Raw genomic sequence first — 27,500 nt, 5'->3', positions numbered from 1 at the left:
GTGTGATTTTTAATTAAAGGAGGTTTTGATGATGTTTCGCAATCAGTTATCTCCACACACCTGGTGACTGCTGTTAGCCTGAGACTGTGACAGTAAGTCATCACTTTATATATCTTAGTTATATATACTGTTTATTATTATATACTGTTAGACTGTGACAGTAAGTCATCACTTTATATATTTTAGTTATATATACTGTTTATTATTATTTACTGTTTGACTGTGACAGAAAGTCATCACTTGATTCAATTAAGTTATATATACTGTTTATTGTTATACTGTCATACTGAGACTTTGACAGTTAGTCATCACTTTCTATATCTTAGTGATATATACTGTTTATTATATTTATATATTTTAGTTTTATATACTGTTTATTATTATATATTTTAGTTATATATACTGTTTATTATAATTATATATTTTAGTTTTATATACTGTTTATTAATATATATTTTAGTTATATATACTGTTTATTATTATATATTTCAGTTATATATACTGTTTATTATTATATATTTCAGTTATATATACTGTTTATTTTCATATACTGTTAAACTGTGAAAGTTAGTCATCACTATATATATTTTACTTATATATACTGTTTATAAATATATATTTTAGTTTTATATACTGTTTATTATTATATATTTTAGTTATATATACTGTTTATTATTATATATTTTCCTATATATACTGTTTATCATTATATATTTTATTTATATATACTGTTTGTTATTATATATTTTTTTATAAATACTGTTTATTATTATTATATATTTTGATATAAATACTGTTTATTATTATATATTTTTGTTGTATTAACTGTTTATTATATATTTTATTTATAATTAGTTTACTTATATATACTGTTTATTATTATATATCTTAGTTACATATAGTTTATTATTATATATTTTACTTATAAATACTGTTTATTATTATATATTTTACTTATATATACTGTTTATTATTATATATTTTGCTTATATATACTGTTTATTATTATATATTTTACTTATAAATACTGTTTATTATTATATATTTTACTTATATATACTGTTTATTATTATATATTTTTGTTATATATACTGTTTATTATTATATATTTTTGTTAAATATACTGTTTAATATTATAGATTTTTGTTATATGTACTGGATATTATTATATGCTGTCAGACTGAGACTGTGACAGTAAGTCATAACTTTTAGTTATATATACTGTTTATTATCATATATTTTAGTTATATACAGTATATATACATGTCTCTCTGCAGTGAGTGGTAGGTTCAATGTGACGGTGCAGGCGGAGCGTCCGTGGCCAGATGCGGAGAGATGGCTTCTGCTGGTGGTGCTTGGGTTGGAGATGGTGATGGGGGTGCTGGGAAACAGTCTAGTCCTGCTGGTCAAAGTTCTGGTGAGGTGGGGGGTGGGGGGAGGGGGGGGGTCTTTATACAGGACTCATGCGGTGTGTCCGTAATGTCATACGTCTCCTCTTTTCTTCTTCTGTGGTTACTTTCAGTGCCAGGGTCAGTTCTGCTGTCGGTACTGGCTGCCTCTCATCAGCCTCACTCTGTCTGATTTTGGTAAAGCTGAAAAATAACACATTTATACTTTATCAATAACTTCAATTTAATATCTAGCTTTAATATATATTTAGTGTCCAATCCATCTATCTATCTATCTATCTATCTATCTATCTATCTATCTATCTATCTATCTATCTATCTATCTATCTATCTATCTATCTATCTATCTGATGAACTCCCATGTGATGAAGGCTGCTCTGTCCTCATCATCTCTGGGTCCTTCCTCGCCATGCTGACAGGAGGTCAAAGTTCACCGTGGTGTGAGGTTGTCAGCCTTTTAAAGTTTGCCTTCATCTCTTCCTCTATAGGAAGCATAGGTATCTTCCCCTTCATCACTGCTCCTCTTCATCACTCATCCTCTTCCTCATGTCATTACTTATTCTAAACAAAAAAAACATTCTCATGTGTGATTTTTTTTTTTTGGTTTCCAGCCATCTTGTGTGTACAGCGGATGATTGGCCCTGCCTCCACAAGAAGTGCTCTGTTTAGTGTCATGGTGACAGCATGTTTGGCTACCTGGGTGACAGGTGTGGTGTTTGGGAGCATACCTGTGGTCTACACCTGGATCAAGTATGTGGTCCTTCTTCAGCTCGGGTTTAAATCTCATCCTCAACGTGTGTTTCACAGCTGTCTCTCTCCTTCCGTCTCCAAATTTTAATTGTTGATGTCCTTCTGTTCTTGTGTCTTTCTCTTCATACGTCGTCCTCCCATCCTCTCATCCTCCCGTCCTCGTCTCTCTGTCCCCTCAGGTACGACCCAGCAGAGATGCTGTGTGCAGTGTTTTGGGAAAACAGCTACTCTGATATGTTGGTCTACATCCTGTGTGCATTCTCCGTCTGTATCTTCATCCCCTTCACCCTCATCTTCATCTGCTCTCTGCTGAGCCTCTGCAGCTGTGGATACACCCGCTGCAGGTAAACTTCACGTGAGAGACAATCTTTACCTGCTTTAGTCTTTTCATCTCGTGTTCAAACGTGGTATCTTAAACTAACTCTGATAGATTAACCAGCAGATCATTGATCATTTAAATGATCCAACATTTAATAAACTCATGTCCCTCCTCACCTGTGACATCATCCAGGTGCAGACGTGTCACTTCCTGTGTTGTTACCTGTGTTTCAGGGATGAAGAGTCAGATCTGTCTGATGTCACTCCTCTGCTGGTGGCATCATACGTGCTCTGTTACACCCCATTTGTGGTCTCTGAGGTGACACACATGAACTGTCAGCATGTAAACACACACACACACACACACACACACACACACACACACACACACACACACACATACACTCACTGACACACTGTCTGTCTATTAACCAGCTGATCCTGCTGGGTCGGATGGATCTGTCGCCAGCGCCTGATTGGCTGAGGACATTGTCATCAGTGATGTCATACCTGGACTGCAGTCTGAACCCGTTAATCTACTGCTCCAATCAGGACTTCAGGGAGGCGGGCCTTGCTCGGCTGTGGACCAATAGGAAGCCACCATCAGAGCCAGTTCTGACAGCCATCAACAAACATGACCTGTGACAGATAACATGTTCTAATTAAAGTACGCACGTTACATTACGTATGTTGTAAATAACATATAAAGCTCAACACATTAAACATGACATGCAAACATGGGACATCATACTGTAAACATATGACATCACTTTGTTTGGGTGGTTTTTTTTTTCATCAGTGAAAATTACAGCTACAGAGATATCAGCTGATATAAACTGGTATAAACTCAACCTACACAGGTATAAACTCAACCTACACAGGTATAAACTCAACCTACACAGGTATAAACTCAACCTACACGGGTATAAACTCAACCTACACAGGTATAAACTCAACCTACACAGGTATAAACTCAACCTACACGGTATAAACTCAACCTACACAGGTATAAACTCAACCTACACGGGTATAAACTCATCCTACACAGGTATAAACTCAACCTACACAGGTATAAACTCAACCTACACAGGTATAAACTCAACCTACACAGGTATAAACTCAACCTGCACGGGTATAAACTCAACCTACACAGGTATAAACTCAACCTACACAGGTATAAACTTAATCTATACAGGTATAAACTCAACCTACACGGGTATAAACTTAATCTATACAGGTATTAATTTTGAATTTAGAAACATTGATGTTTGTTAGCAGCATAATGGTAAACATTGATGTTTGTTAGCAGCATAATGGTAAACATTGATGTTTGTTAGCAGCATAATGGTAAACATTGATGTTTGTTAGCAGCATAATGGTAAACATTGATGTTTGTTAGCAGCATAATGGTAAACATTGATGTTTGTTAGCAGCATAATGGTAAACATTGATGTTTGTTAGCAGCATAATGGTAAACACTGATGTTTGTTAGCAGCATAATGGTAAACATTGATGTTTGTTAGCAACCCCAGCCCCAGCCCCAGCCCCGACCCCAAACCCACCCCACAATCCTAAGGCTAAGATCACGATATATGCAACAATAATAATAATAACAATACAAATAAAATAAATAGATAAATAAAATGAATAAGAAGTTGCTGAACGAACTGAGGAAACGCTCTCATCAGCCATCATCTACCATATGGGCAATATGGGCATGTGTCCAGGGGCCCCTGAGCACGTAAGGGCCCTCTGCGATAGGAGCGGGGGAAAAAAGGTGCATTTCCATCCTATCAGATGGCTAAAAAAAAGTGATGAATAATTAGCAAACTGCAATGCACTTTATAGGTTGTAATAAATATGTTTCTCATTAAAAAAGTCAGTATTAAAAATGTAATTCATTTTACCTGACCCACTATCAGTTTAGATGTGTGAATGTGTGTTAGAGTAAAAGAGGGCGTTGCTGAAGCATAACTGTGCTCAGCGACAACCTAGCGAACCAATCATGTGTAATTAAAGTTTTTTAAAAAATGTATCAGAGAGAAGTGCAAGAAAACTCGCCAAGCGACAGAAAATGGACATCCAAAAGCCCAGCGGAGCACCAAAGAGAAAGAAACAAAAAGAAAAAGACAAGAAAGACGCAGCAGTAATAAAAAATGTTATAGTAGCTTTTTCAAAAAACCCAAACAAAGTGAGGAGACGGAGGATGAGCAGCTAGCAAACAATTGCCTGTGTATGTGCGTGCGTGCGTGCGTGCGTGAGTGCGTGCCTGCATGTGAGGGGTACATGAGCCTCAGTGCCCAGGGGCCCCTGGCGTTCTAATACGGCCCTGGCTCTCATAATATCTTAATGAGGAAACACTGGAGGTAAAATAAGATGTTAAAACTCAACAAAGGAAATTAAAATCTCCAAATACATTTCTAAGATAATAAAACACTAAAATATTAAACCATTAAAATAAAATGATATACTTAAAAAAATTAACTTAAATTATAAGTACATAAATAAATATAAATAAATAAATATTTATATAAAAATAAAATGGAATAAATAATTGAATATATAAAACTGTTAGAAGAAACTCAGTTAAAAGCGAGACTAAAACGGTAGGTCTTGAGTTTGCTTTTAATAATCTTCTTCTTCTTCTTCTTCTTCCTCTTCATTTTCTTCTCTGTCTTAGACAATGGTTATGTGATCTCAGTTCACGTCAGTCTATTTGCTGTACTTCAGAATCCCAGCAGCACCTGAACGCACCACGTTCGCTCAGAAACAGTCAGCAGGTGAAGATGATTGATTATCCATCACCTGAGCCTGACACAGATTTCTGTGTTCCTGTCTGATGAAAATGATGAACTTTATAAAACTAAGACCTGGTCCCCGTTACATAGTCAGGCCGCTGGGGGGCGCTCGTGTCTGCTCTTTGAAAGTTAGTAACTCAGTTTTTCCACTTCTCTGGAGTCCCGCCGTCCTCGCGCGGTGCCCCTTAGACTCTCACAGCTCTAAGGTGTGTCTTTGTCCTTATCTGAACGGTACCCTCACAGGATGTCCTTCCGCTCCGTGCAGACAGCTTCCAGCGGGCTCTGGCTGCTCCTCTGCGGGCTGATGACTTCTGTTTCGGGGGAGAAAGTGGTGGAGAGCAGCCCCGGGTCCGGGATAATCCAGGACATCCGGACCGCCCTGACGGAGCTGGCCGGGGAAGGGAGGGCTTACCTGGGAAGAGTGGCCGGAGAGCAGACGGTGCTGTCGGTGCAGAAGGTAAGAAATGTTCTGACAGAGGTTTAAATAAAGTTTAGTTCCGTGTTGAAACCGTGAGGGAGGAGAGGAGGGGGTGGTGGTGAGTGACACATGGAACAGCTGTAAGAAGTTTAATGAGAGATAAGAAGACAATAAAACTCTGAATGAGTCAAACAGTTTAATGACAAACTGATGGTGAAAGTGCTCACGGTAAGTGAACGCAGCAGTGTATTACGTCACTTCCTGTTTCCATTCATAAGTTACTTCGTCTTTTTCTCACAGCGTTGCGTTTAAACCTTTCATGACACAAGAAGCACAAAGAGAGTCCTTTAATATATTCCTGGTTTGAGAAGGTCTGAGCAGAACCCGAGTGGTTCAGGGTCAGCGGAGTCAATGCACACTCTTATAAACCCTGTGATCCAGTCTGTGATCCAGTCTGTGATCCAGTCTGTGATCCACTCTGTGATACAATCAATGATACACTTTATGATACACTCTATGATACACTCTGTGATACACTCTATGATACACTCTGTGATACAGTCTATGATACACTCTATGATACACTCTGTGATACACTCTATGATACACTCTGTGATACACTCTGTGATACACTCTGTGATACACTCTATGATACACTCTGTGATACACTCTGTGATACACTCTATGATACACTCTGTGATACAGTCTATGATACACTTTATGATACACTCTATGATACACTCTGTGATACACTCTATGATACACTCTGTGATACAGTCTATGATACACTCTATGATACACTCTGTGATACACTCTATGATACACTCTGTGATACACTCTGTGATACACTCTGTGATACACTCTGTGATACACTCTGTGATACACTCTGTGATACAGTCTATGATACACTCTGTGATACACTCTATGATACACTCTATGATAGTCTATGATACACTCTGTGATACAGTCTATGATACACTCTATGATACACTCTGTGATACAGTCTATGATACACTCTATGATACACTCTGTGATACACTCTATGATACACTGTGATACAGTCTATGATACACTCTGTGATACACTCTATGATACACTCTGTGATACACTCTGTGATACAGTCTATGATACACTCTGTGATACACTCTGTGATACACTCTGTGATACACTCTGTGATACAGTCTGTGATACAGTCTATGATACACTCTGTGATACAGTCTGTGATACACTCTATGATACACTCTGTGATACACTCTGTGATACAGTCTGTGATACACTCTGTGATACACTCTGTGATACACTCTGTGATACACTCTGTGATACAGTCTATGATGCACTCTGTGATACAGTCTATGATACACTCTATGATACACTCTGTGATACACTCTGTGATACACTCTGTGATACACTGTGATACACTCTGTGATACAGTCTGTGATACACTGTGATACACTCTATGATACACTCTGTGATACACTCTGTGATACAGTCTGTGATACACTCTGTGATACAGTCTGTGATACACTCTGTGATACAGTCTGATACACTCTATGATACACTCTGTGATACAGTCTGTGATACACTCTGTGATACACTCTGTGATACACTCTATGATACACTCTGTGATACAGTCTATGATACACTCTGTGATACACTCTGTGATACACTCTGTGATACACTCTGTGATACACTCTATGATACACTCTATGATACAGTCTGTGATACACTCTGTGATACACTCTGTGATACAGTCTGTGATACACTCTGTGATACAGTATGATACACTCTATGATTCACTCTGTGATACAGTCTGTGATACACTCTGTGATACACTCTATGATACACTCTGTGATACAGTCTGTGATACACTCTGTGATACAGTCTATGATACACTCTGTGATACAGTCTGTGATACACTCTGTGATACAGTCTGTGATACACTCTGTGATACAGTCTATGATACACTCTGTGATACAGTCTATGATACACTCTGTGATACAGTCTATGATACACTGTGATACACTCTTTCATACACTCTGTGATACACTCTATGATACACTCAATGATACACTCTTTGATACACTCTGTGATACAGTCTATGGTACACTCTATGATACACTCTATGATACACTGTGATACACTCTTTGATACACTCTGTGATACAGTCTGTGATACACTCTTTGATACACTCTGTGATGCAGTCTATGATACACTGATACACTCTATGATACACTCTATGATACACTCTATGATACAGTCTATGATACAGTCTATGATACACTCTGTGATACACTCTATGATACAGTCTATGATACACTCTATGATACACTCTATGATTCACTCTGTGATACAGTCTATGATACACTCTATGATACAGTCTATGATACACTCTATGATACAGTCTGTGATACACTCTATGATACACTCTGTGATACACTCTGTGATACAGTCTGTGATACAGTCTGTGATACAGTCTATGATACACTCTGTGATACACTCTGTGATACAGTCTGTGATACGGTCTGTGATACACTCTATGATACACTCTGTGATACACTCTGTGATACAGTCTATGATACACTCTGTGATACACTCTGTGATACAGTCTGTGATACAGTCTGTGATACACTCTATGATACACTCTGTGATACACTCTGTGATACAGTCTATGATACACTCTGTGATACAGTCTATGATACACTGTGATACACTCTTTGATACACTCTGTGATACAGTCTGTGATACACTCTTTGATACACTCTGTGATACAGTCTATGATACACTGATACAGTCTATGATACAGTCTATGATTCACTCTGTGATACAGTCTATGATACTCTATGATACAGTCTATGATACAATCTATGATACAGTCTGTGATACACTCTATGATGCACTCTATGATACAGTCTATGATACACTCTATGATACAGTCTATGATACACTCTGTGATGCACTCTATGATACAGTTCACCATCCAAGGTGTTTCTTCTTACCCGTTAACCTCTTGTTGTCTCTTATCCCCTCCGTAGGCATTCTCTCAGGTTCTCGGTGTGGTAGCAGGAAGTTTAGCTAGCGGTCTGAACGTTCTCCTGAAGTATGTTACACACCTCCTGCAGGCAGCTGGAGTCCAAGGTAAATACCACACTGGGCTGTCGGTCAAAATCATTGACTGTACTTTTATATAGACACCACGCCTCCACGCTCCTCTCATTGTGAGCCGTGAAGCCGTGAAGACATATTACTCTGGTGGAGGCATGGCTGGTAGAGCCAGGAACTGACCACCCTTCCTTTAACAAACCCACCTTTAAATTGTAGCCAAAGAGTGGTACAGGTAGGTCCTGTGGGTCCAGTCCTTAATAGGGTCCAGTCCACAGCATAACAGATTCTTGTGTGGGATTTGAAGTAGACTCTCACGGTTATGCACAGTTCAATGAGTGTTGTGTTAGTGTTTGTTACGCTTCCTCCCACTGTTCCTCCTCTGTTCTGATTATCTGGTGCATACAGCGCTGCAGGAGCCTCATTGGTCAACAAAGCTGTCAATCATGGCCTTAATATGGAGGAGGGTTCAGGCCACCGATTATTTGAAGTCCAAACTTTTCTCTCAGATTTCTGTCTTTAACATCAAAGACAACATTTTAGAATTCTGTCTTAAAGATCAAAGACAACATTCTAGAATTCTGTCTTTTTAGATCAAAGAATACATTCTAGAATTCTGCCTTTAAGATCAGAGATAACATTCTAGAATTCTACCTTTTAAGATCAAAGACGAAATTCTAGGATTCTGTCTTTAAGATCAAAGACAACATTCTTAAATTCTGCCTTTGAAATAAAAAACAACTTTCTAGAATTCTCTCTTTAAGATGAGGACAGCATTCTAGAATTCTTTCTTTAAGATCAAAGACAACATTCTAGAATTCTGCCTTTAAGATCAAAGATAACATTCTAGAATTCTGCCTTTAAGATCAAAGACAACATTCTAGAATTCTGTCTTTAAGATCAAAGACAACATTCTTAAATTCTGCCTTTGAAATAAAAAACAACGTTCTAGAATTCTCTCTTTAAGATGAGGACAGCATTCTAGAATTCTTACTTTAAGATCAAAGACAACATTCTAGAATTCTGCCTTTAAGATCAAAGATAACATTCTAGAATTCTGCCTTTCAGGTCAAAGATAACATTCTAGAATTCTGCCTTTAAGGTCAAAGATAACATTCTAGAATTCTGCCTTTAAGATCAAAGACAACATTCTAGAATTCTGCCTTTAAGATCAAAAACAACATTCTAGAATTCTGCCTTTAAGATCAAAGACAACATTCTAGAATTCTGCCTTTAAGATCACAGACAACATTCTATTATTCTGCCTTTAAGATCACAGACCACATTCTCTCTTTAAGATGAGGACAACATTCTAGAATTCTGTCTTTAAGATCAAAGACAACTTTCCAGAATTCTGTCTTTAAGATCAAAGACAACATTCTAGAATTCTCTCTTTAAGATCAAAGACAACATTCTAGAATTCTGTCTTTAAGATCAAAGACAACACTCTAGAATTCCATCTTTAAGATCAGAGACAACTTTCCAGAATTCCATCTTTAAGATCAAAGACAACAATGTAGAATTCTCTCTTTAAGATCAAAGACAACCTTCTAGAATTCTCTCTTTAAGATCAAAGACAACATTCTAGAATTCTCTCTTAAAGATCAAAGACAACATTCTAAAATTCTGCCTTTTGAAATTAAAACAACATTCTAGAATTTTCTCTTTAAGATCAAAGACAACATTCTAGAATTCTGTCTTTAAGATCAAGGACAACATTCTAGAATTCTGTCTTTAAGATCAAAGACAACATTCTAGAATTCTGTCTTTGGTGTCAGAATTCCAAGAGAAAAGTCAGCATTCTAAGAAGAGTCAGATCTAAACTGATCCTGCTTTATCCCTCTTTTTATATCATCAATAACTAATTCAAAGTAAACTAGTCAGAAACATGAACACTGAGACTTAAATCAGCATGATAAGAACTAACTATAATGATAGAACCCATGTTATACAAACATTTATTTGACCTGTGTTTGATTTTACACTTTGACCCATGTCCCATCTGTTAACATGCTTATGTTGTATACTGCAGACAGTCAGTAGGGGGAGCTCTGACTCTCTTGGCTTCAGTCAGGACTCCCCCTGCTGTTGTGATGTTGGTTTATACATTTATATTTACACTCAAGTATGTCCGAATGTCTGATTCTCTGCTGTCTGTCTTTGGTCAGTGAACGTCCCCATGGTTCGAGTCACCTCTGACGGTCTGATCTTCGTTGCCCAGTGGGTACTCCTCGCCTTGATTGGCTACTGGTTGCTGTCTCTCGCGCTCCGATTGGTTGCCTCCACTCTGAGGCGGACTCTCTGGCTGCTGAAAGTTGGCATGGCTCTTGGCTGTTTTGGACTTATTCTGAGCGACCATGAGGCGAGCTCAGAGACCACCGCCATCCGATTGGCTGTGTTGGTGCTCGTCTGTGTCTTATTGGGAGTGGGGAGGGGGGGCGGCTCCGAAGCAATAGATAAAATGGCTCACCTGGAGGAGCAGGTGAGGATCCTGGAGAGGAGGCTGAGGGAGATGGAGAGGTGGACGAGAACGGAAGAGTGAGGGGTGTGTTAACACATATCACTGGGTTTCAGAATATGTACGGATTGATTCAGACTAATTAACAGATTATATCTTTTTTTTTTTACAGATAACTAAACCGCTTAAATCAGATTACAAGAGATTTTAACAGATTATATTAAATTGATAACAGATTGATCCGTGTTTGTGTCCCCTCTTCAACATGCTCTTAATATTTCTGTTTCACTAAAGTTGGCTTGATTATCAATCTGTCTATTATAATCTGTTTATTTCTGAGTGTTTATTGTCACCTCTTTATATTTATCTGTTGTTTATCATCAGTTTATCATTTGTTTTTTTATCAGTTTATTATAATTCGTCCATTACAATCTTCTCATTACAATCTATATCATGATCTGTTGATTGTCATCTCTTTATTTTAATCTGTTCCAATAATCTGTGTATTCTTATTAAACAAATTCAACTAGATTCATTCAAATATTAAACAAGATTAATTAACAAATTAAATCAGTTTAAAAATAGATTGTATTTATTTAACTGTTTATTTATATCTGCCCCATGTAATCTCATTATAATCTATCTGTTATAATCTGTTGATTGTACTTTGTTTTAATCCGTGCAGAGATGTTAAATCTACGTTTATATGTACTTTTATACCAAAGGTTATTTTTGTGTTAAAATGACGTAAAGCTTTTTGGTCCGATTAAAGCTGGAGAGTTTTAATTTTTCTGCCCTGATGTTCGGCTTTAGATGAAGCTCAGATGATAAATAAAACCTCTCAGGTGGGATTATGATTCTTTGTTTCATCTTTCATTTTCTGTTTTCCTATTAAAGTGATTTTCCCATAATTCCCAGCTCACCTGCGTCTTCAGGTACCATTTGTTGTGAAATGGTGCTGTATATATAAAGATTGATAATGATGATGATGATGATGAACTCCTTAAAGAACATGTCTGAGTCCTCGGGCTGTAAACTGATGATCCCACGCACTCTCATTAAAAAGACTTAAGTTATAAGAACAGTCGTTGATCTTAATTTGTGGGCGGGGCAAAGGCTGGAAGCTGTAACACGGCTTTCTATTGGTCAGTCTCCATCAGACACTCTGGTCAGCATCTGCAGCCACAAAGAACTCCAAACCACATCTGTATATTTATTATAATGAAGGCATAGTTTAACTCTTCCGTCTGTATACAGCTGTCTGAAATAAATGTTGAATTTATTGATCACTGACTCTCAGCTCAGTGTCACATACAAACTTTATTGATATGTTGTTGGTTGACACAACGTTAAACTGACAGAATAAAGAGAGATCAATGAGAAACCGGAGTTCATAAAGTCAACAGGTGGAGGCTTTAGCTCCGCCCACCACACCACCTCCACCTGCACGGAGTGAAGATCAAATTTACTCAAACAGGATCACCTTAGAACATCGCACAGGTAAAACACAGAACTATTGAAAATCTGTCCGAGTGTACGGATAGGCACTGAGATCAGCTGATCACACAGGAGGCTGACACTTCCTGCTTCTCTCTGATTGGCTGATAGGTACCACATGGGACCAATGAGGAGGGTTATAATCCAAATATGAGGTAGCTGCTGTTTGACAATTCTGTTAAAGGCAGCAATCAGAGTCCTGCTGAGATTAGAACCATCAGAGTCCTGCTGAGATTAGAACCATCAGAGTCCTGCTGAGATTAGAACCGCCAGAGTCCTGCTGAGATTAGAACCATCAGAGTCCTGCTGAGACCAAAACAATCAGAGTCCTGCTGAGTCCAGAACCATAAGAGTCCTGATGAGTCCAGAACCATCAGAGTCCTGCTGAGATCAGAACCATCAGAGTCCTGCTGAGACCAAAACTATAAGAGTCCTGCTGAGACCAAAACTGTCAGAGTCCTGCTGAGAACAGAACCATCACAATCCTGTGAAGACCAGAACCATCACAATCCTGTGAAGACCAGAACCATCAAAGTCCTGCTAAGACAGGAGCAAGATCAACAGGATCCAATACCAGAATGTGAATGGGTGTTTTTCACAGTAACAAATGGGCTGTTACTGACAGTGTAAAAATATAACAGAGTAACAGTTTAACAATGTAACAATGTAACAGTGTAACAGTGAAACATGTAACAATGTAACAGTGTAACAGTGAAACAATGTAACAATGTAATAGTGTAACACTGTTACAGTTTAACAATGTAACAGTGTAACAATGTAACGGCGTAACGTGTAACAGTGTAACAGTGCAACAATGTAAAGGTGTAACAATGTAACAGTTTAACAGTGTAACAGTGTAACAATGTAACAGTGTAACAATGTAACAGTTTAACAGTGCAACAAGGTATCAGTTTAACAGTGCAACAATGTAACAATGTAATGGTGTAACAGTTTTACAGTGTAACAATGTAACAGTGAAACAATGTAGCAATATAAAAGTTTAACAATGTAACAGTGGTACAATGTAACAGTGTAACAATTTAACAGTTTAACAATGACACAGTGGTACAATGTAACAATGTTACAGTGTTATTTGTAATGTTTTAACGCTGTTATTTAGAGGTTAGTGTGATACATGATGAGGTGTTTACTGTTTGTTTCTATGCATTGTGGGACACCTTAATGGCTTCATGAGTCTGATAGTGATGGGGCTGAGAAATAGACTGACTAAGCTGGATATTAAAGCAGCGAATGATTTCTTCAGTCTGTTGAGAGTTTCTAAATCAGTGGTGTCACGGCTGACTCTCTCTCTGATGGTGATGAAGTCATGTGATAAAGTTAAACTGTGACGCCTTGTTGATCTTTGAAGCACTCCTATTAAACAGATTTATAATTTAGTTTAACTAAACCCGAACCACTGAATCACGCTTCTTCTCCACATGCTAACAATGCTAACGACATTAAAATGCTAATAAACCTCTTCCTTTAGTGTCTCTTCCCCCGCAGGTTTAATTACAGAGACAAGGAACTACCATCCAACCCCCCTCCCAAACCCCTCCCCCAAAAAACCACACCATACCACCCTGCATCCTGACATTAACACTCAGAGGACTCAGGATGTCCACAGGAGGGCACTGTGACATCACAGCCTGCAGCTCTACAGGAAATTTGTGGAGCTTTTCCCGCCATCGATCTGGAACTGGAAGCCACCACCAGAGGGAGGGGCCTCTGTGGAGGAGGGGGGAGGCACGGGAGCACCAGGGGCGGGGTCAGCCTGTAAGGGGGAGGGGCAAAAGTCACATCCATGTCAGCACACCTGACATTTAAATTCTACACCACAAACACACACACACACAAAAATAAACAAACACACACACACACACAAGGACAGTCTGAGGTCATTGAACTCTAATAAAGGTGCTGGTTCTCTACAGGTGATTAGTTCTCAGTGCAGACGTACCTTCATCAGAGGCAGTCAGCTACAGGAGGACAGAACAGTCAGCACCAGGTGAGCTCTCAGGTAGACTCTCGGCCTACACAGTTACTCTACTGATGGTGATCTCATGATCATGGTTTCTGTCGTTCATGACTAAAGATGGTGATATTCAAGATTAAACAGAGCCCCACCCATAGAAAACTCTCCTTCGTATCAAAACAAGCGCTCCCTAAATGAGTGACGGAGATGGAAAGTGGCCTATAGACATGCCGCTCGTAATCAAAATGCTCAGAGAAACAAAACTTAAACATCTGAAACTGGTCATGAAACATGAGACCGCGCCACGAAATATCCAAACTAACCAGTTCAACAGGCTGAGAGGACAAACAGCACACAGAGGGGCATGATGAGGAAGGAACTACACCTCCACCACATCTCCAGACAGTCACTCTCTCCTCACTGTGTGTGTGTGTGTGTGTGTGTGTGTGTGTGTGTGTGTGTGTGTGTGCGCGTGCGCGTGCGTGCGTACCTGTGCTGTGTTGGTCAGCAGGGGGTCTGCAGGTGAGGAGTTCATGGCCTCCATCTTCAGCTCCCCTTTAACGGGCTCACTGCTGACCCCTGCTGGAGAGCTGTACATGACAGGAGCATACCCCTACACAAATCAAAGAAACACACACACACATATACACACACATACACACACACATACGCACAAACACACACACACACACACACACACACACACACACACACACACACACACACACACACACACACACACTTCATGAGACTGTAGCACATATATTATATATAGTCATCTTCTCCGAGGGGGGGGGTGGAGTATCCTAAGGTCAAAGGTCAAACCCCGCCTAAAAAGAAAGGTTCATACCATCGGAGCACAATGGCCAGGGGGATACTGGGCTGGAGGTGGACCGTTCCACTGTGGACCAGCAGGGGGGTAGACCGCATTCTGAGGGGGGTAGGCAGGGTTAAAACCCTGCAGAAAATCAATCAGAGGTTAGAGCAGGAAACATTAGGGGGAGGGGACAAGAGAGAGAGAGACTCTTCATGGTCAAACACCTTTGTATCTTAAAGAGCTCATAGTGCCCTATTACCCCTCTAGAACACTACGCTCCTAATATGCAGGCCTGCTCATCGTACCTAAAGTCTTTAAAAGTAGTATGGGAGGTAGAGCCTTCAGTTATCAGGCCCCTCTCCTTTGGAATCAACTACCAGTCAGGGTCCAGGAGGCAGACACCCTCTCTACTTTTAAGAGTAGGCTTCAAACTTTCCTTTTTGATAAAGCTTATAGTTAGAGCTGGATCAGGCTTGGACCAGCTCTTAGTTATGCTGCTACAGGCTCAGACTGCTACAGGCCTAGACTGATATAGGCTGAGACTGCTATAGACTTAGACTACTTCAGACTTAAACTGATATAGGCTCAAACTGCTATAGCCTTAGTCTGCTAAAGGCTCAGTTTCTATAGGCCTAGACTGCTATAGGCTGATGAGATCAGACTGAGTCCTGTCTGTAAGATGGGACTGGATCTTATCCTGTCTTGCTGGTCTAGACCTGCTCTGCTTGGAAAGAGTCTGAGGATAACATTTGTTGGGATTTGGTGCTATATAGATAAAGATTGATTGATTGATTGATTGATTGATTGATTGATTGATTGATTGATTGATTGATTGATTGATTGATTGATTAAACTTGACTCTGTGTTAGGACCGAGCTGCTCACCGGGGAGGGAGGGGGTCCAATCCATTGACCTGGACCTGAGGGCTGAGGGGGTGGGTGCATTGAAGGACCCTACACACATACACACACACACACACACACACACACACACACACACACACACACACACACACACACACACACACACGTTTGAAACACACCTTAAGATCATTAAGTAAAAATCCAGAAGTTATTGATCACATCAGATTAACACTGAGTGGGTGAAGAGTGTGAATACCATGCTTGGGACAGGGCCGTGGTAGTAGACCTGCACACACACACACACACACACACACACACACACACACACACACACACACACACACACACACACACACACACACACACACAGGTTTTATTAGCATAGATTGATTGAGTGATGATGTCACATTCAGACTGATCGTATTGATTACATAATTATATTAACAGTTTCCATGGTGATCTCTGAGGCTTGTAGGTGCTCTTACCCCCCCTGCAGGTCCAGGTGAGTCGTACGGAGGAGCAGGACCAGCAGGACCAGCAGGAGGAAGATGGATTGCTTCAGGTGAGGTCTGTAGAGAGAGAGAGAGAGGGGGGGGGGGGGGGGGGGGGGGGGGGTCAGTGAAGTCATCTTTCCGTGAAGTTATTTGCCTTTATTGACGGGCAGCTGGAGAGAGACAGGGCATGTGGGGAGCAGAGACATGAAGCAAAGGGTGGAGGTCGGGACTCAAACCAGCAACCGCCTGATGAAGACCACAGTCTCAGTACATGGGGCACCCCTAAAATCATCTTTGAACCAGCACTTCATCAACCTGTTTGGCTCTCCTCCTGTGGACAGGGCTTCTGACCATACGTATGGCCACTATCCATGACCCTGTCATTTGGGAACCTTCTTCCTGGGGCTGTCTTCCTCCAGATCAACTCCCAAACACACGGGCAGAGGTAGTGGAACAGGAGCAGGCTAGAGCGGCCCCTCACCTGGATCTCTGGAGGCTGAGCTGACGACCCCCTGCCAGCCAGACGCCCACAGACCCCGGGTCGGCTCTGCCTCCACAGCCGGCTTCAGTTCAAACATACTCCTTCAGACCCGATGGTCTAATTTCTGTGCTTCACAAATGCTGTCTGGTAACATATTTCACACACCCACATGCCATCTCTGAGCCTCTCGTCACCACCTGACCCTCACAAACAGAGCGGACACTCCTGTGACGTCCTCAGGGGCCAATTCCAGACAGTCCTGGTAAAAAGCACTGTGATTGGTCCATTTGTGACATCATGTATCGCCCCACAGGTGTTAACCCTCAGATCTACTTCCTGAACGTCTTCTTCTACCTCATCATCAATGATTGTATACACCTCAGCAAGTTTTTGATCCGTGAAAGAGTCCTCTCTTGATCCGGCTGTTACCTGACCTCTACTGAGCAGGTGAGCACAGAGGTCCAGACATAGACCGTATAAACATGGAGGCAGTCTCTGTATCGTCACCTATCTGTTCCTGGGCGCTGTTTTGAAGCCGATCGTCGGCGGGTGCCATATTGGAAATGCTAACTCCTCGCTAACAGCTACAGTGTTCCTGCCTGTCAATCAAGTCAGCTGTGCCTCATAGAGCAAAACTCGTAATCTTGATATCTTCTAAAACTGCTGAGTTATGATAATATTCACCCCATACAGTGTGTGCTGATCGAGAAATGAGCAATTACTAGACTAAAATCCTTTTTTGTACCAGGCTGTAAACATGTTTATTTTTAAGATTGGCTCTTTGAATGGGTGTGTATGTGGTTTCTGGTGTTTCTGCAGCCAGCCCCAAGTGGAGGCTCGAGGAACTGCAGTTTGTAACACTTCAGCATGGGCTTCAATTCTCACATCCAGAGGATACCACTTGGTCCAGACTTGTTGTTAACTACACAAATTTACACACACTACACAAATTAGAACACACTAACACACTAACAGACCATACCTGCAGCGTGGATGCGTTGGTGGTTTTCTTCTTGAAGATCTTCTTGCGGCAGCAGCAGCAGATTCCTGCTGGGATGCCGAGCAGTAGGAGCAGAGCCATGAGTGGGTTCCCCTCGGAGTACTCATGACGATCTACACAGAGGAGGGGGGGTTGAAGATGTAAGTACGCAGTCTGAGAGTGTTTAGTTTAATGAGGACAGAGACAGGTGCAATGAGGACAGGTTCAATGAGGACAGGTAAGATAAGACAGACTGGTTAAATGAGGACAGGTTAGATGAGGACAGAGAGACCAGTTAAATGAGGACAGAGAGGTTCAATGAGGACAGAGAGGTTCACCAATTAGACCATTTCTTCTTCTTGCCTGTTCGCCCCTCCCTGCCCTGAAGGTGTGTTAACTTTGTTTTCTCTGTGGCCACCTCTCAGCCAATCAGCTCTCAGCGCGTTCCTGTCACCGACTGTAAATCACAGCAACAACCCAGAGAAAAGCATGGGCTATAAAGATTCTGCTCCAGGAGATCCTCTCTGTTCAGACAGAACCTCATCATACAGAGCAAACAGAGACACACCTGTAAGCAAGCTCAGACAGGTAACAGGCTGTTTACACACCTGACTGGTTTCACACTCACAATCACCTGATAAACATATCCCCCCCCTGCTGCCCCACACCTGCACTGCACTCATTCAGCCCCACCCCCTCCCAGCATCCACCTGCACGCTCCGACCAGGTGGTTTTATAACCTCATCACACCTCAGAGTTCTGCAGGTAATGTAAGAATGTGAGGAGTGAAGAGGGCAGAGCCTAAACTCCAAACATAACCCTCGTTCTGCTGCTGAAAGAAAATTTTAAACCATCGCAAACACCTGAATCTGTTATGCCGATGACACCCAGCTATACATCAAAACCGACTCAACTGCTCCGTCACCACTCTCTACACTCACCACCTGCCTGGAGGAGATAAAGGTGTGGATGAGTCATAACTTCCTTCAACTCAACTGCTCTAAATCTGAAGCCATACCCATTGGCACCACCCATCAGGTCCAATTATCCCCCATAACCACCATCACCTTTTCTGGACAATCTATCCCCATTTCATCCGCTGTCACCAACCTCGGTGTGAGACTGGACCCTCACCTAACATTTGACAATAACATCAAACACCTGTCCAAATCCTGCTTCTTCCACTAAAGGAACATTGCCAGACGCCACCCCTCCCTCGCCGTATCTGATGCTGAAAACCTCGTCCACACCTTCATCCCCTCCAGACTCGACTACTGCAATGTCCTCCTCATTGGGACCCCCAGCAAAAGTCTCCACAAGCTCCAACTAATCCAGAACACTGCAGGCAGGATCCTACTCAGAGTCAGAGAACACGAACACATCACCCCAGTACTCAGCACACTTCACTGGCTTCCCATCACCACAAGAATAAACTACAAAGTCGCTCTCATCACCCATCAGTGCATCTGTGGAAACACCCCAGCATACCTCAAAGAACTCTTCACCCAGCAAACCCCAACCTGGAACTCACGCTCAGCACATCAGAACCTCCTCCACCCTCCCATAACCAAGCTCAGGACCATGGGAGACTGGGCCTTCCGTGCTGCTGCACCACATCTGTGGAAGACTTTCCTCTTTAATGAGGCTTTTAACTTATTTTAAGCACTCTTTCTAAGAAATGTTCAAGTTTGTTCTCTTCCTTTTTACTGTGTGCCTGTAGCACTTTGAGATTTCTTGAAATGAAAAGTGTGTTATAAATAACATTTATTATTATTAATATTAATTATCTCAACCTGTACAGACCAAACCTTAGATCTTACCTCTGCAGACTCACAGTGTGTCTCACCTGTGCAGATTCAAAGTTTGTCTCACCTGTCAGGTCCATCCTGGTGACAGACACCAGTCGGTCCCTGCGGTCCTTCAGCTCGTACCGTCCTTCATCGCTCACATTCACATTCCTGATCTCGATCTTCATGGAGTGAGTCTGAACCCTGTCCCAGTACTCAGGTATGTCCTGAGACACCCGGGCCCCCTCCCTCACCTGAGGACAAGACACCTACTGTCAGAGGTTCACATCTGTCACACCTGCACCTATCCCAGCTGACTCCACTGTGACAGCAGCTCTCCCAAGAGGCCTCGAGTGACCTGCTCTGCTGCTTCCTGATGGTGCTGTGGAGAGCTCCTATTAGTTGATGATTTTTACATCACTAAACTTTCTAATCCTAAAAACTTCTAAATATATGAAACATGTTCAAATCCGTCCTCCATGACTCTTCCTCACCAGAGTGACGTTGGCAGCGACTCCGCTGAAGGACAGGAAGCTGTCAGCCAGATCGAGTCCCTCCAGAGAGATACCCAGAGTCTCTCCTGCTACACACTTTAGGTAGTTATGACGTGCTGCAAAACACACACACACACACACACACACACACACACACACACACACACACACACACACACACACACACACACACACACACACACACGTAATGCACTTGAATCATATGTTATATATACTTATTAAACATGTTGTATGCAACAACCTTTACATAGGATGCACTGAAATATATATCTACAGTAGGGGAGACAGGGTTGGCTGTCACACTTTTTACTGTTTTGATGATTGCTCATCATCAAAACAGCTCTCAATAGTCATTCCTACAAGGTGTTGGCTTGAAAAGTGTATCCCTCTCATTTTCTAACAAATTTGAACAAAGAGGCATTAACTATCAAAGACACTCTGACACATTATGACAACCAACCCCATCACGGGGTTGACAGACACTATGGGGTTGGTTGTCACAATGGTATTTTAATGGGAAAAATCTTTTTAAAAAGGCAAGAAGGCAGAACTAAATTTGAATGCATTTTAACATAAAATGAGCAAGGAACATGAACAGGAAACACATCTTTAGGCCAGCCTATATAACAACATAACAACAAAACAAATAGGTCTAACAATAATGGCCTACTCAACTAGGCTACATGCAGTCACTGTCTGAGTTACAGTGATGGCAAATGTAGGGTCTGCGCACTCCAACTCATTTCACCATGCATGATTTTGCCAACATAGAGGTTGGTTGTTACATGTGACAACCAACCCCAAAGAGAATGTGACGACCAACCCCAACTAGAATTTTTTGCTAGCATCAAGGCTAACCACCATCTAACAAATAGTTAGCTAGCTAATAAAAATCTAAACTATAGCTTTCCCCTCACACTTTGTAAGGGTAACACTAGTTTTGTTATAAACCCATCGTTTAAAAGCCTAGAAGAAAAATACTGAGGAGCTGAATATTTACAATTTGTTGTCTGACTCCAGAGAAGACTATGTAGGTGAGTTCTGATCCTAATTCTGGAAATGTCCATACCCCAATTTGAGAGACAGCGCCCTCTGGTGGCGAGATATAACAAGTGTGCCAACCAACCTGTGTGAAAACCAACCCTGTTCTCCCCTATATATATATATATATATATATATATATATATATATATATATATACATATATATATATATGTGTGTGTGTGTGTGTGTGTGTGTGTGTGTGTGTATATATGTATTTATCTACTCCTGATGCTAAGCTTACTCACGTGTGACAGCCACTTTGACAGCAGAGATCTCTTTGCCCCAATAATCTCTCTGTGTGTACGTCCCCTCGTCCTCATACGTCACCTGACACACACACACACAAACACAAACACAAACACACACACACACACAGTCAGTATAATGATGTATTTCCTGTCTGTCTCTCTCGAGGTAAACAGAGTGTCACCTTGTCGATGTACCAGCGGCGGTCACTTCCTGTCCCGGACACTCGTCCCCTGGTCAGCCTGTAATAGACAACAAATGCTGCTGTCACCGTGGTAACAGACATCACCTGCCCTGCTCACCTTGACCCTGCTGTGGTCCTCACCTGGTGTGGCCCCTCTCCCAGTACATGAAGAGCTTATTGGGCTCATCAGCAGGGGAGAACTCTAGCTTCTCTGCGGTCTTTGGGAGGTAGATCTTCAACTGACGGCCGTGAGACAGACGCTCATGTTGGTCACGGACAAGATACGACTCTGAGACAACAACAACAAAACAATAAACAACAACTAAACTATCAACAACAACAAAACGAGAGTCCTTAAAGCTCAGAGTGCTCAGACCTCAGAGTTGTTGGTGTGCTGTCTGATGGAGTTCCTCAGAATGAGTATTATACTCACCTACAGAGAGGGCCGCAGAGAGCAGGATCACACAGCTCCACAGCATCTATCAACACACAAACACACACACACACACACACACAGACACACTGAGTTATTATTATATATTATTATGATGTGATCACAGCACACCAGAGCCAGTGTTCGCTACTATTCCTCCCCATGTCCTTATGTCCTCCATTCGATGTCGTCGTGACGTCATGTCATTGTGTCGTCTTATTGATGTGTCGTCATATTGTCGTGTCATCACGTCGTCATGTCATCACGTCGTCATGTCATCACGTTGTCATGTCATAGTTTTGTTATAGTGTCGTCATGTCATAGTGTCGTCTTATTGTCGTGTCGTTGTGTCCTCATGTCGTATCGTCGTTGTGTCATCACGTTGTTCTATTGTGTTGTCACTGTGTCGTTGAATGAATGACTGAGACCACCTGTGTGACATATAGACGGGTTCATTTCTGTGAGGCTGCAGCTGTATGTGTGTTTGTGTGTGTGTTTGTGTGTGTGTGTGTGTGTGTGTGTGTGTGTGTGTGTGTGTGTGTGTGTGTGTGTGTGTGTGTGTGTGTGTGTGTGTGTGTGTGTGTGTGTGTCTATTCTCAGATAGCAGCTGAGTCTTATTTTAGACAGACACCCTCTGTCACTGGGCTGCTCTGACTGATCCAACATGATTGTATAAAACAGAAAGATCACGTGATGAAGGTGAGGAACAGTTTGATCTCAGGGTGAAGGTTTGAAAGTAGAAGAAGAAGTAAAGAAACTGGCAATGGTGACAGCTCTGTGCACAATCTTGATCACAGGTTTGACCCCTGAGCTCTGCCCTTTGCACCCCCCCCCTCTGTTCAGCTGTCTTTTTCCAATCAAGGAAAGAAAGTTCTTAAATATACAACCTCACTCCAAAAGGTCAGGATGCTGAGTACTGATAAAAACAGATCTGGATGGTTCAGACATGACTCTGTAGTGGAAATCACTGCATTATAAACAGACATGACATGACCACTACATCCACAAATGCAGGTTCAAAGTGAGACTTCTCTGGACCTGAGCCGGTTTAAGATGGACTGAGGGGAAGTTGAAAACTGTCCTGTGGTCTGATGGATCAAAATCTGACATTCTTTTCGGAAATCATGGACGCTGTGTCCTCTGCTCTTAAGAGGAGAGGGACCACCCGGCTTGTTTTCAGCTCACAGTTCAGAGCCAGCGTCCCTGATGGTATGGGGATTATAAGAGTCCATGGCATGGGTAGCTTACACATCTGTGAAGGCTCCATTAATGCTGGACAATATCTACAGGTTTAGAAGCAACATATGCTGCCATCCAGACAATGACGTCTTCAGGAAGACCTTACATATTTCAGCAACACAACACCAAACCACATTCTGCATGGATTACAACAGCATGGCTCTGTAGTAGAAGAGTCCAGGTGCTGAACTGGCCTGCCTGCAGTCCTTACTCGTCCCCCATTGAAAACATTTGGAGCATCATGAAACTAAAAATACCACGAAGGAGACCCTGAACTGTTGAGCAGCTGAAATCCTCTATCAGGTAAGAATGGGACAACATGTCACTTTAAAGTCCAGAACCTGGTCTCCTGGGTTCACCAACGTTTACAGTGTTGTTCAAAGAAGAGCTGATGAACAGGAAACATGTCTCTGCAACAACTGACTGAAACGTACCGTTCAGATTTAACATGAGCAGATATATTTATTAAACATGTTTCAGTTTAACGTCTGATATGTTGTTCATATTAAATGTAGACTTTAAATGATTTGTAACATTAAATTTGTTTTTTATCTTTTATCTGACAGCCCGACTGAGGAACAGAGGGAGGGATATCAGATAATGACTTCCTGGCAGACTCTGTGACTCCCTCACACTCACACTCACACACACGCACACACACACACACACAAAGTTTTTTTACATTACATGATTCACACACCCTTGGTTCAGCCACCGGGGGCAGTCTAGTAAGCAAAAGTATGCATGGAAAAAGTACATTTGGTTAGACATACTCCTCTTTTGCATTTAATTTTTCTTTTGCCTGTTTTTTGAGAGAAGAGCCAAACTGTGATTTCTTTGAGGTTTATTCATATGAGGTTACATAATGATACAGGAAGGATTAAAGGGAATATACACACTTTCTGCATTTCCAGTTGAATCAGAATATGAATATATGCTGAATTCACACATCATGCTCACACCACCATGGCACCGTGCACCTGTCCCTTATTTAGTAGTGACAAAGTTGGCAACCGTGTGTGTGTGTGTGTGTGTGTGTGTGTGTGTGTGTGTGTGTGTGTGTGTGTGTGTGTGTGTGTGTTTGGTGTGGCATGGTAGGAGATGACTGGATGCAGACTGATGTTGCACGCTGTCTGTGTTTGAGCTCTGCTGTTGTCGGTGTGAACATGTTTGATCTTTGATATCTGAAAACACTCACAGAAGACCCCACAAACTGGCGGGAAAATTATCATTTGATCCTTCATAGAGGGAGGTCCCACCTCACTACTCATAGTTCCTACAGCACGTGAAAGCCTCACGTCCCCCGCCCTGAATGGGGGGGGGGGGGATCTGCCCCTCCCTGTGAGAGCTGACGGTGTCGTGCAAACATGCAGAAAACAAAGGAGGGCAGATTCCTGCGCGTCCTGAAACAGCCCGAGCCCACGCAAACACATAAAGCTGTGTTCGCACCGAACACTGGGAGCGGTTTGATGTGTTCGCGGTCACTGCGCGGCGAGCGGGCGCGTTTGTGCGTGTGTACATGCTGCTTTGTGTTTGGAGGGTCTCTGTGCCGCAGTCTCGCGGCCTCTAATGTCTGTTCGGATAAATAAGTTTATTAAACCCACATGTTTCTTCATACTGCTTGGTGTGCTGACCACACACACACACACACACACACACACACACACACACAGGAACGTGATTTTCCCCGGTGCAGCTCTCTGTGAGTCTGTGTGGTGACTCCCCTCACAAAGACACCTCTGTAATTCATTTAACCTGCAGACACGTGCACGTCTCTCAGAGCGGTGATGAGTCCCTAGGTGTGAAACGGACTGACCCGGTACAAACGGAGGACAGGCAGACCCTAACCCAGACAAGACGGATAAAATTTTTTGAACAAACTCTCTCTCACACACACACACACACACACACACGCATCATAAACACGACCCCTCCTCACATATAGAGTGCGTGTGTCTTACCGTCTCGTGCATTTTTTACTCCGTCTGTTCAGAGCTCATCACACACTCCTTGATCAGTGTGTCACTGCTGCATCCACACACACACGCACACAAGAAGCAAACATACACTTATGGACCAAACACACACAGACAGTCACACACAAACACACACAGTGGTGGAGATGATTGTGGAGGAGCGGCCAACAAGTGCTGCCTTCAGATACTGTCGGAAATATGGCAACTCACACGGAAATGGAATGTGTACAGTATATATTAAGTTCCTATGAAGTATATACACATGAAGTAAAAACCTATATGAATATATATGTGCAAACCATATATGAAACCTATTAAAAAATTGAATAATTTAATGTACAGTCATATATGTGTAGTACATATAAATATAAACAGGTTCCATTTATTTTTGACATAGATCTCACATATAAATATTTATACATATAATACTTATGCACCTGCATAAATGTGATATATATATATATATATATATACACGGTTATAAACATTTCACAGTTAATAACATTTCACGGTTATAAACATTTCACGGTTATAACGGTTCACGGTTAATAACATTTCACTGTTGAAACATTTCACGGTTAATAACATGGAATGTCTTTTTTTAAGATATATTTTGGGGCATTTTTGCCTTGAATTGTTAGGACAGCTGAAGAGAGACAGGAAATGTGGGGAGTAGACTGTGGGGGAGAACATGCAGCAAATTGTGGAGGCTGGAATGGAACCTCGCCGAAGAGGGCTATAGACTTCTATATAATGGGTGAGCCGTTAGACCACTAGGCCAACAGCGCCCCCTATGGAATGTTTTTTAAATATTCTGTTTTCCTTTATTTGTGCTGCCAGATTTTAGCAGACGTTGATGAACTTTAACTTTTATTCTCATCAGCATGTAGAAACACACACACACACACACACACACACACACACACACACACAGGTTTATCTATAGGTGTCTGTGGGAGGAGGGGTGAGGTGAGTGGTTGAGGAGGGGGGGCAGAGGATTTATCGTCCTGGAAACTGTGTCTCTAATCCGTTCTTAGAGGAAGAGGCTTAGGGAGACTCCAGGTTGTGTGTCAGACATTTACTCACACACACTCACACATACACACTCGGGACAAACTCAACAGGACTTGATTTATTTATTGATCTTATTTATTGATCTTATTTATTGATTATACTTGAAGTTTCTTTTGTAGTTTGATTAACAGCTCTCCTCAGTCAGCTGATGCTGTCATGTCGGTGTGTGAGTGTGCGAGTGTGTGAGTGTGTGTTAACCAGGAGGACATTTTGAACCTGACCTGCTCCTCTTCCTCTTCTTCTCTTCATCCTTATTGTTATCAAACGAGACACCATGAAGGACCGCCTGGCTCAGCTCAAAGAGGTAAACACTCTCTTTATGCTTTCTGTGTTTACCTGATACACACCTGCTGCTGCTGACACACAGAGAGAGAGAGAGAGAGAGAGAGAGAGAGTGAGGGAGAGAGAGAGAGAGAGAGAGGGAGAGAGAGAGAGGCCTGCTCATCGTCTGTTTCTTGTAGCTATATCAGAGTGTGTTGTTTCTTGCGTGTGTTTGTGTGTTCATTGTTTGTGTGTGTCAGTAGTTTGATATGGATCAGTTAGTGAACATGTAAGTGAACCTGTGATGTCAGAAATGACATCACAGGTTCACTTACAGGGGAATCAGGTGAGATGATATGTAGTTTGGGTTAGGAGTGCGTGCGGG

At 41.7% G+C, this 27,500-nt stretch overlaps 4 protein-coding genes across 5 annotated transcripts in view; 3 read left to right on the top strand and 1 right to left on the bottom strand.

Moving 5' to 3' along the window:
* Positions 1–1,277: 1,277 nt before the first annotated feature.
* On the top strand, positions 1,278–3,183 carry si:dkey-9i23.8 (visual pigment-like receptor peropsin). The gene is made up of 7 exons (XM_034687175.1): positions 1,278–1,417; positions 1,523–1,586; positions 1,781–1,906; positions 2,021–2,159; positions 2,339–2,503; positions 2,712–2,796; positions 2,913–3,183. Exons 1-7 carry the CDS (start codon positions 1,367–1,369, stop codon positions 3,120–3,122), a joined length of 840 nt encoding a protein of 279 aa, XP_034543066.1. The 5' UTR covers positions 1,278–1,366; the 3' UTR covers positions 3,123–3,183.
* Positions 3,184–5,244: 2,061 nt separating this feature from the next.
* On the top strand, positions 5,245–12,161 carry tmem109 (transmembrane protein 109). Its single transcript, XM_034687176.1, has 3 exons — positions 5,245–5,732; positions 8,726–8,828; positions 10,961–12,161. Exons 1-3 carry the CDS (start codon positions 5,520–5,522, stop codon positions 11,332–11,334), a joined length of 690 nt encoding a protein of 229 aa, XP_034543067.1. The 5' UTR covers positions 5,245–5,519; the 3' UTR covers positions 11,335–12,161.
* A 390-nt stretch (positions 12,162–12,551) lies between these two features.
* On the bottom strand, positions 12,552–25,948 carry wu:fc21g02 (cleavage and polyadenylation specificity factor subunit 6). The gene is made up of 14 exons (XM_034687174.1): positions 25,766–25,948; positions 22,566–22,611; positions 22,274–22,421; positions 22,133–22,190; positions 21,948–22,029; positions 20,638–20,753; positions 20,229–20,397; positions 18,360–18,490; positions 16,888–16,971; positions 16,659–16,688; positions 16,424–16,492; positions 15,573–15,680; positions 15,213–15,335; positions 12,552–14,521 (listed from the first exon to the last, which is right to left on the bottom strand). Exons 1-14 carry the CDS (start codon positions 25,775–25,777, stop codon positions 14,405–14,407), a joined length of 1,293 nt encoding a protein of 430 aa, XP_034543065.1. The 5' UTR covers positions 25,778–25,948; the 3' UTR covers positions 12,552–14,404.
* An 836-nt stretch (positions 25,949–26,784) lies between these two features.
* The window catches only part of zgc:165520 (uncharacterized protein LOC571872 homolog), an 8,528-nt gene continuing 7,812 nt past the window's right edge, over positions 26,785–27,500 (top strand). For both annotated transcript variants that reach the window (XM_034687676.1, XM_034687675.1), the window contains exon 1: positions 26,785–27,158. In XM_034687676.1, coding sequence (XP_034543567.1) covers positions 27,129–27,158 — 30 coding nt within the window. In that variant the 5' untranslated portion in view covers positions 26,785–27,128. The remainder of the gene's footprint in view (positions 27,159–27,500) is intronic.

The sequence above is a fragment of the Notolabrus celidotus genome, chromosome 7 (genome assembly GCF_009762535.1).
Source record: "Notolabrus celidotus isolate fNotCel1 chromosome 7, fNotCel1.pri, whole genome shotgun sequence".
Classification (NCBI taxonomy): domain Eukaryota; kingdom Metazoa; phylum Chordata; class Actinopteri; order Labriformes; family Labridae; genus Notolabrus; species Notolabrus celidotus.
This window is presented reverse-complemented; position numbering and strand designations above follow the sequence as displayed.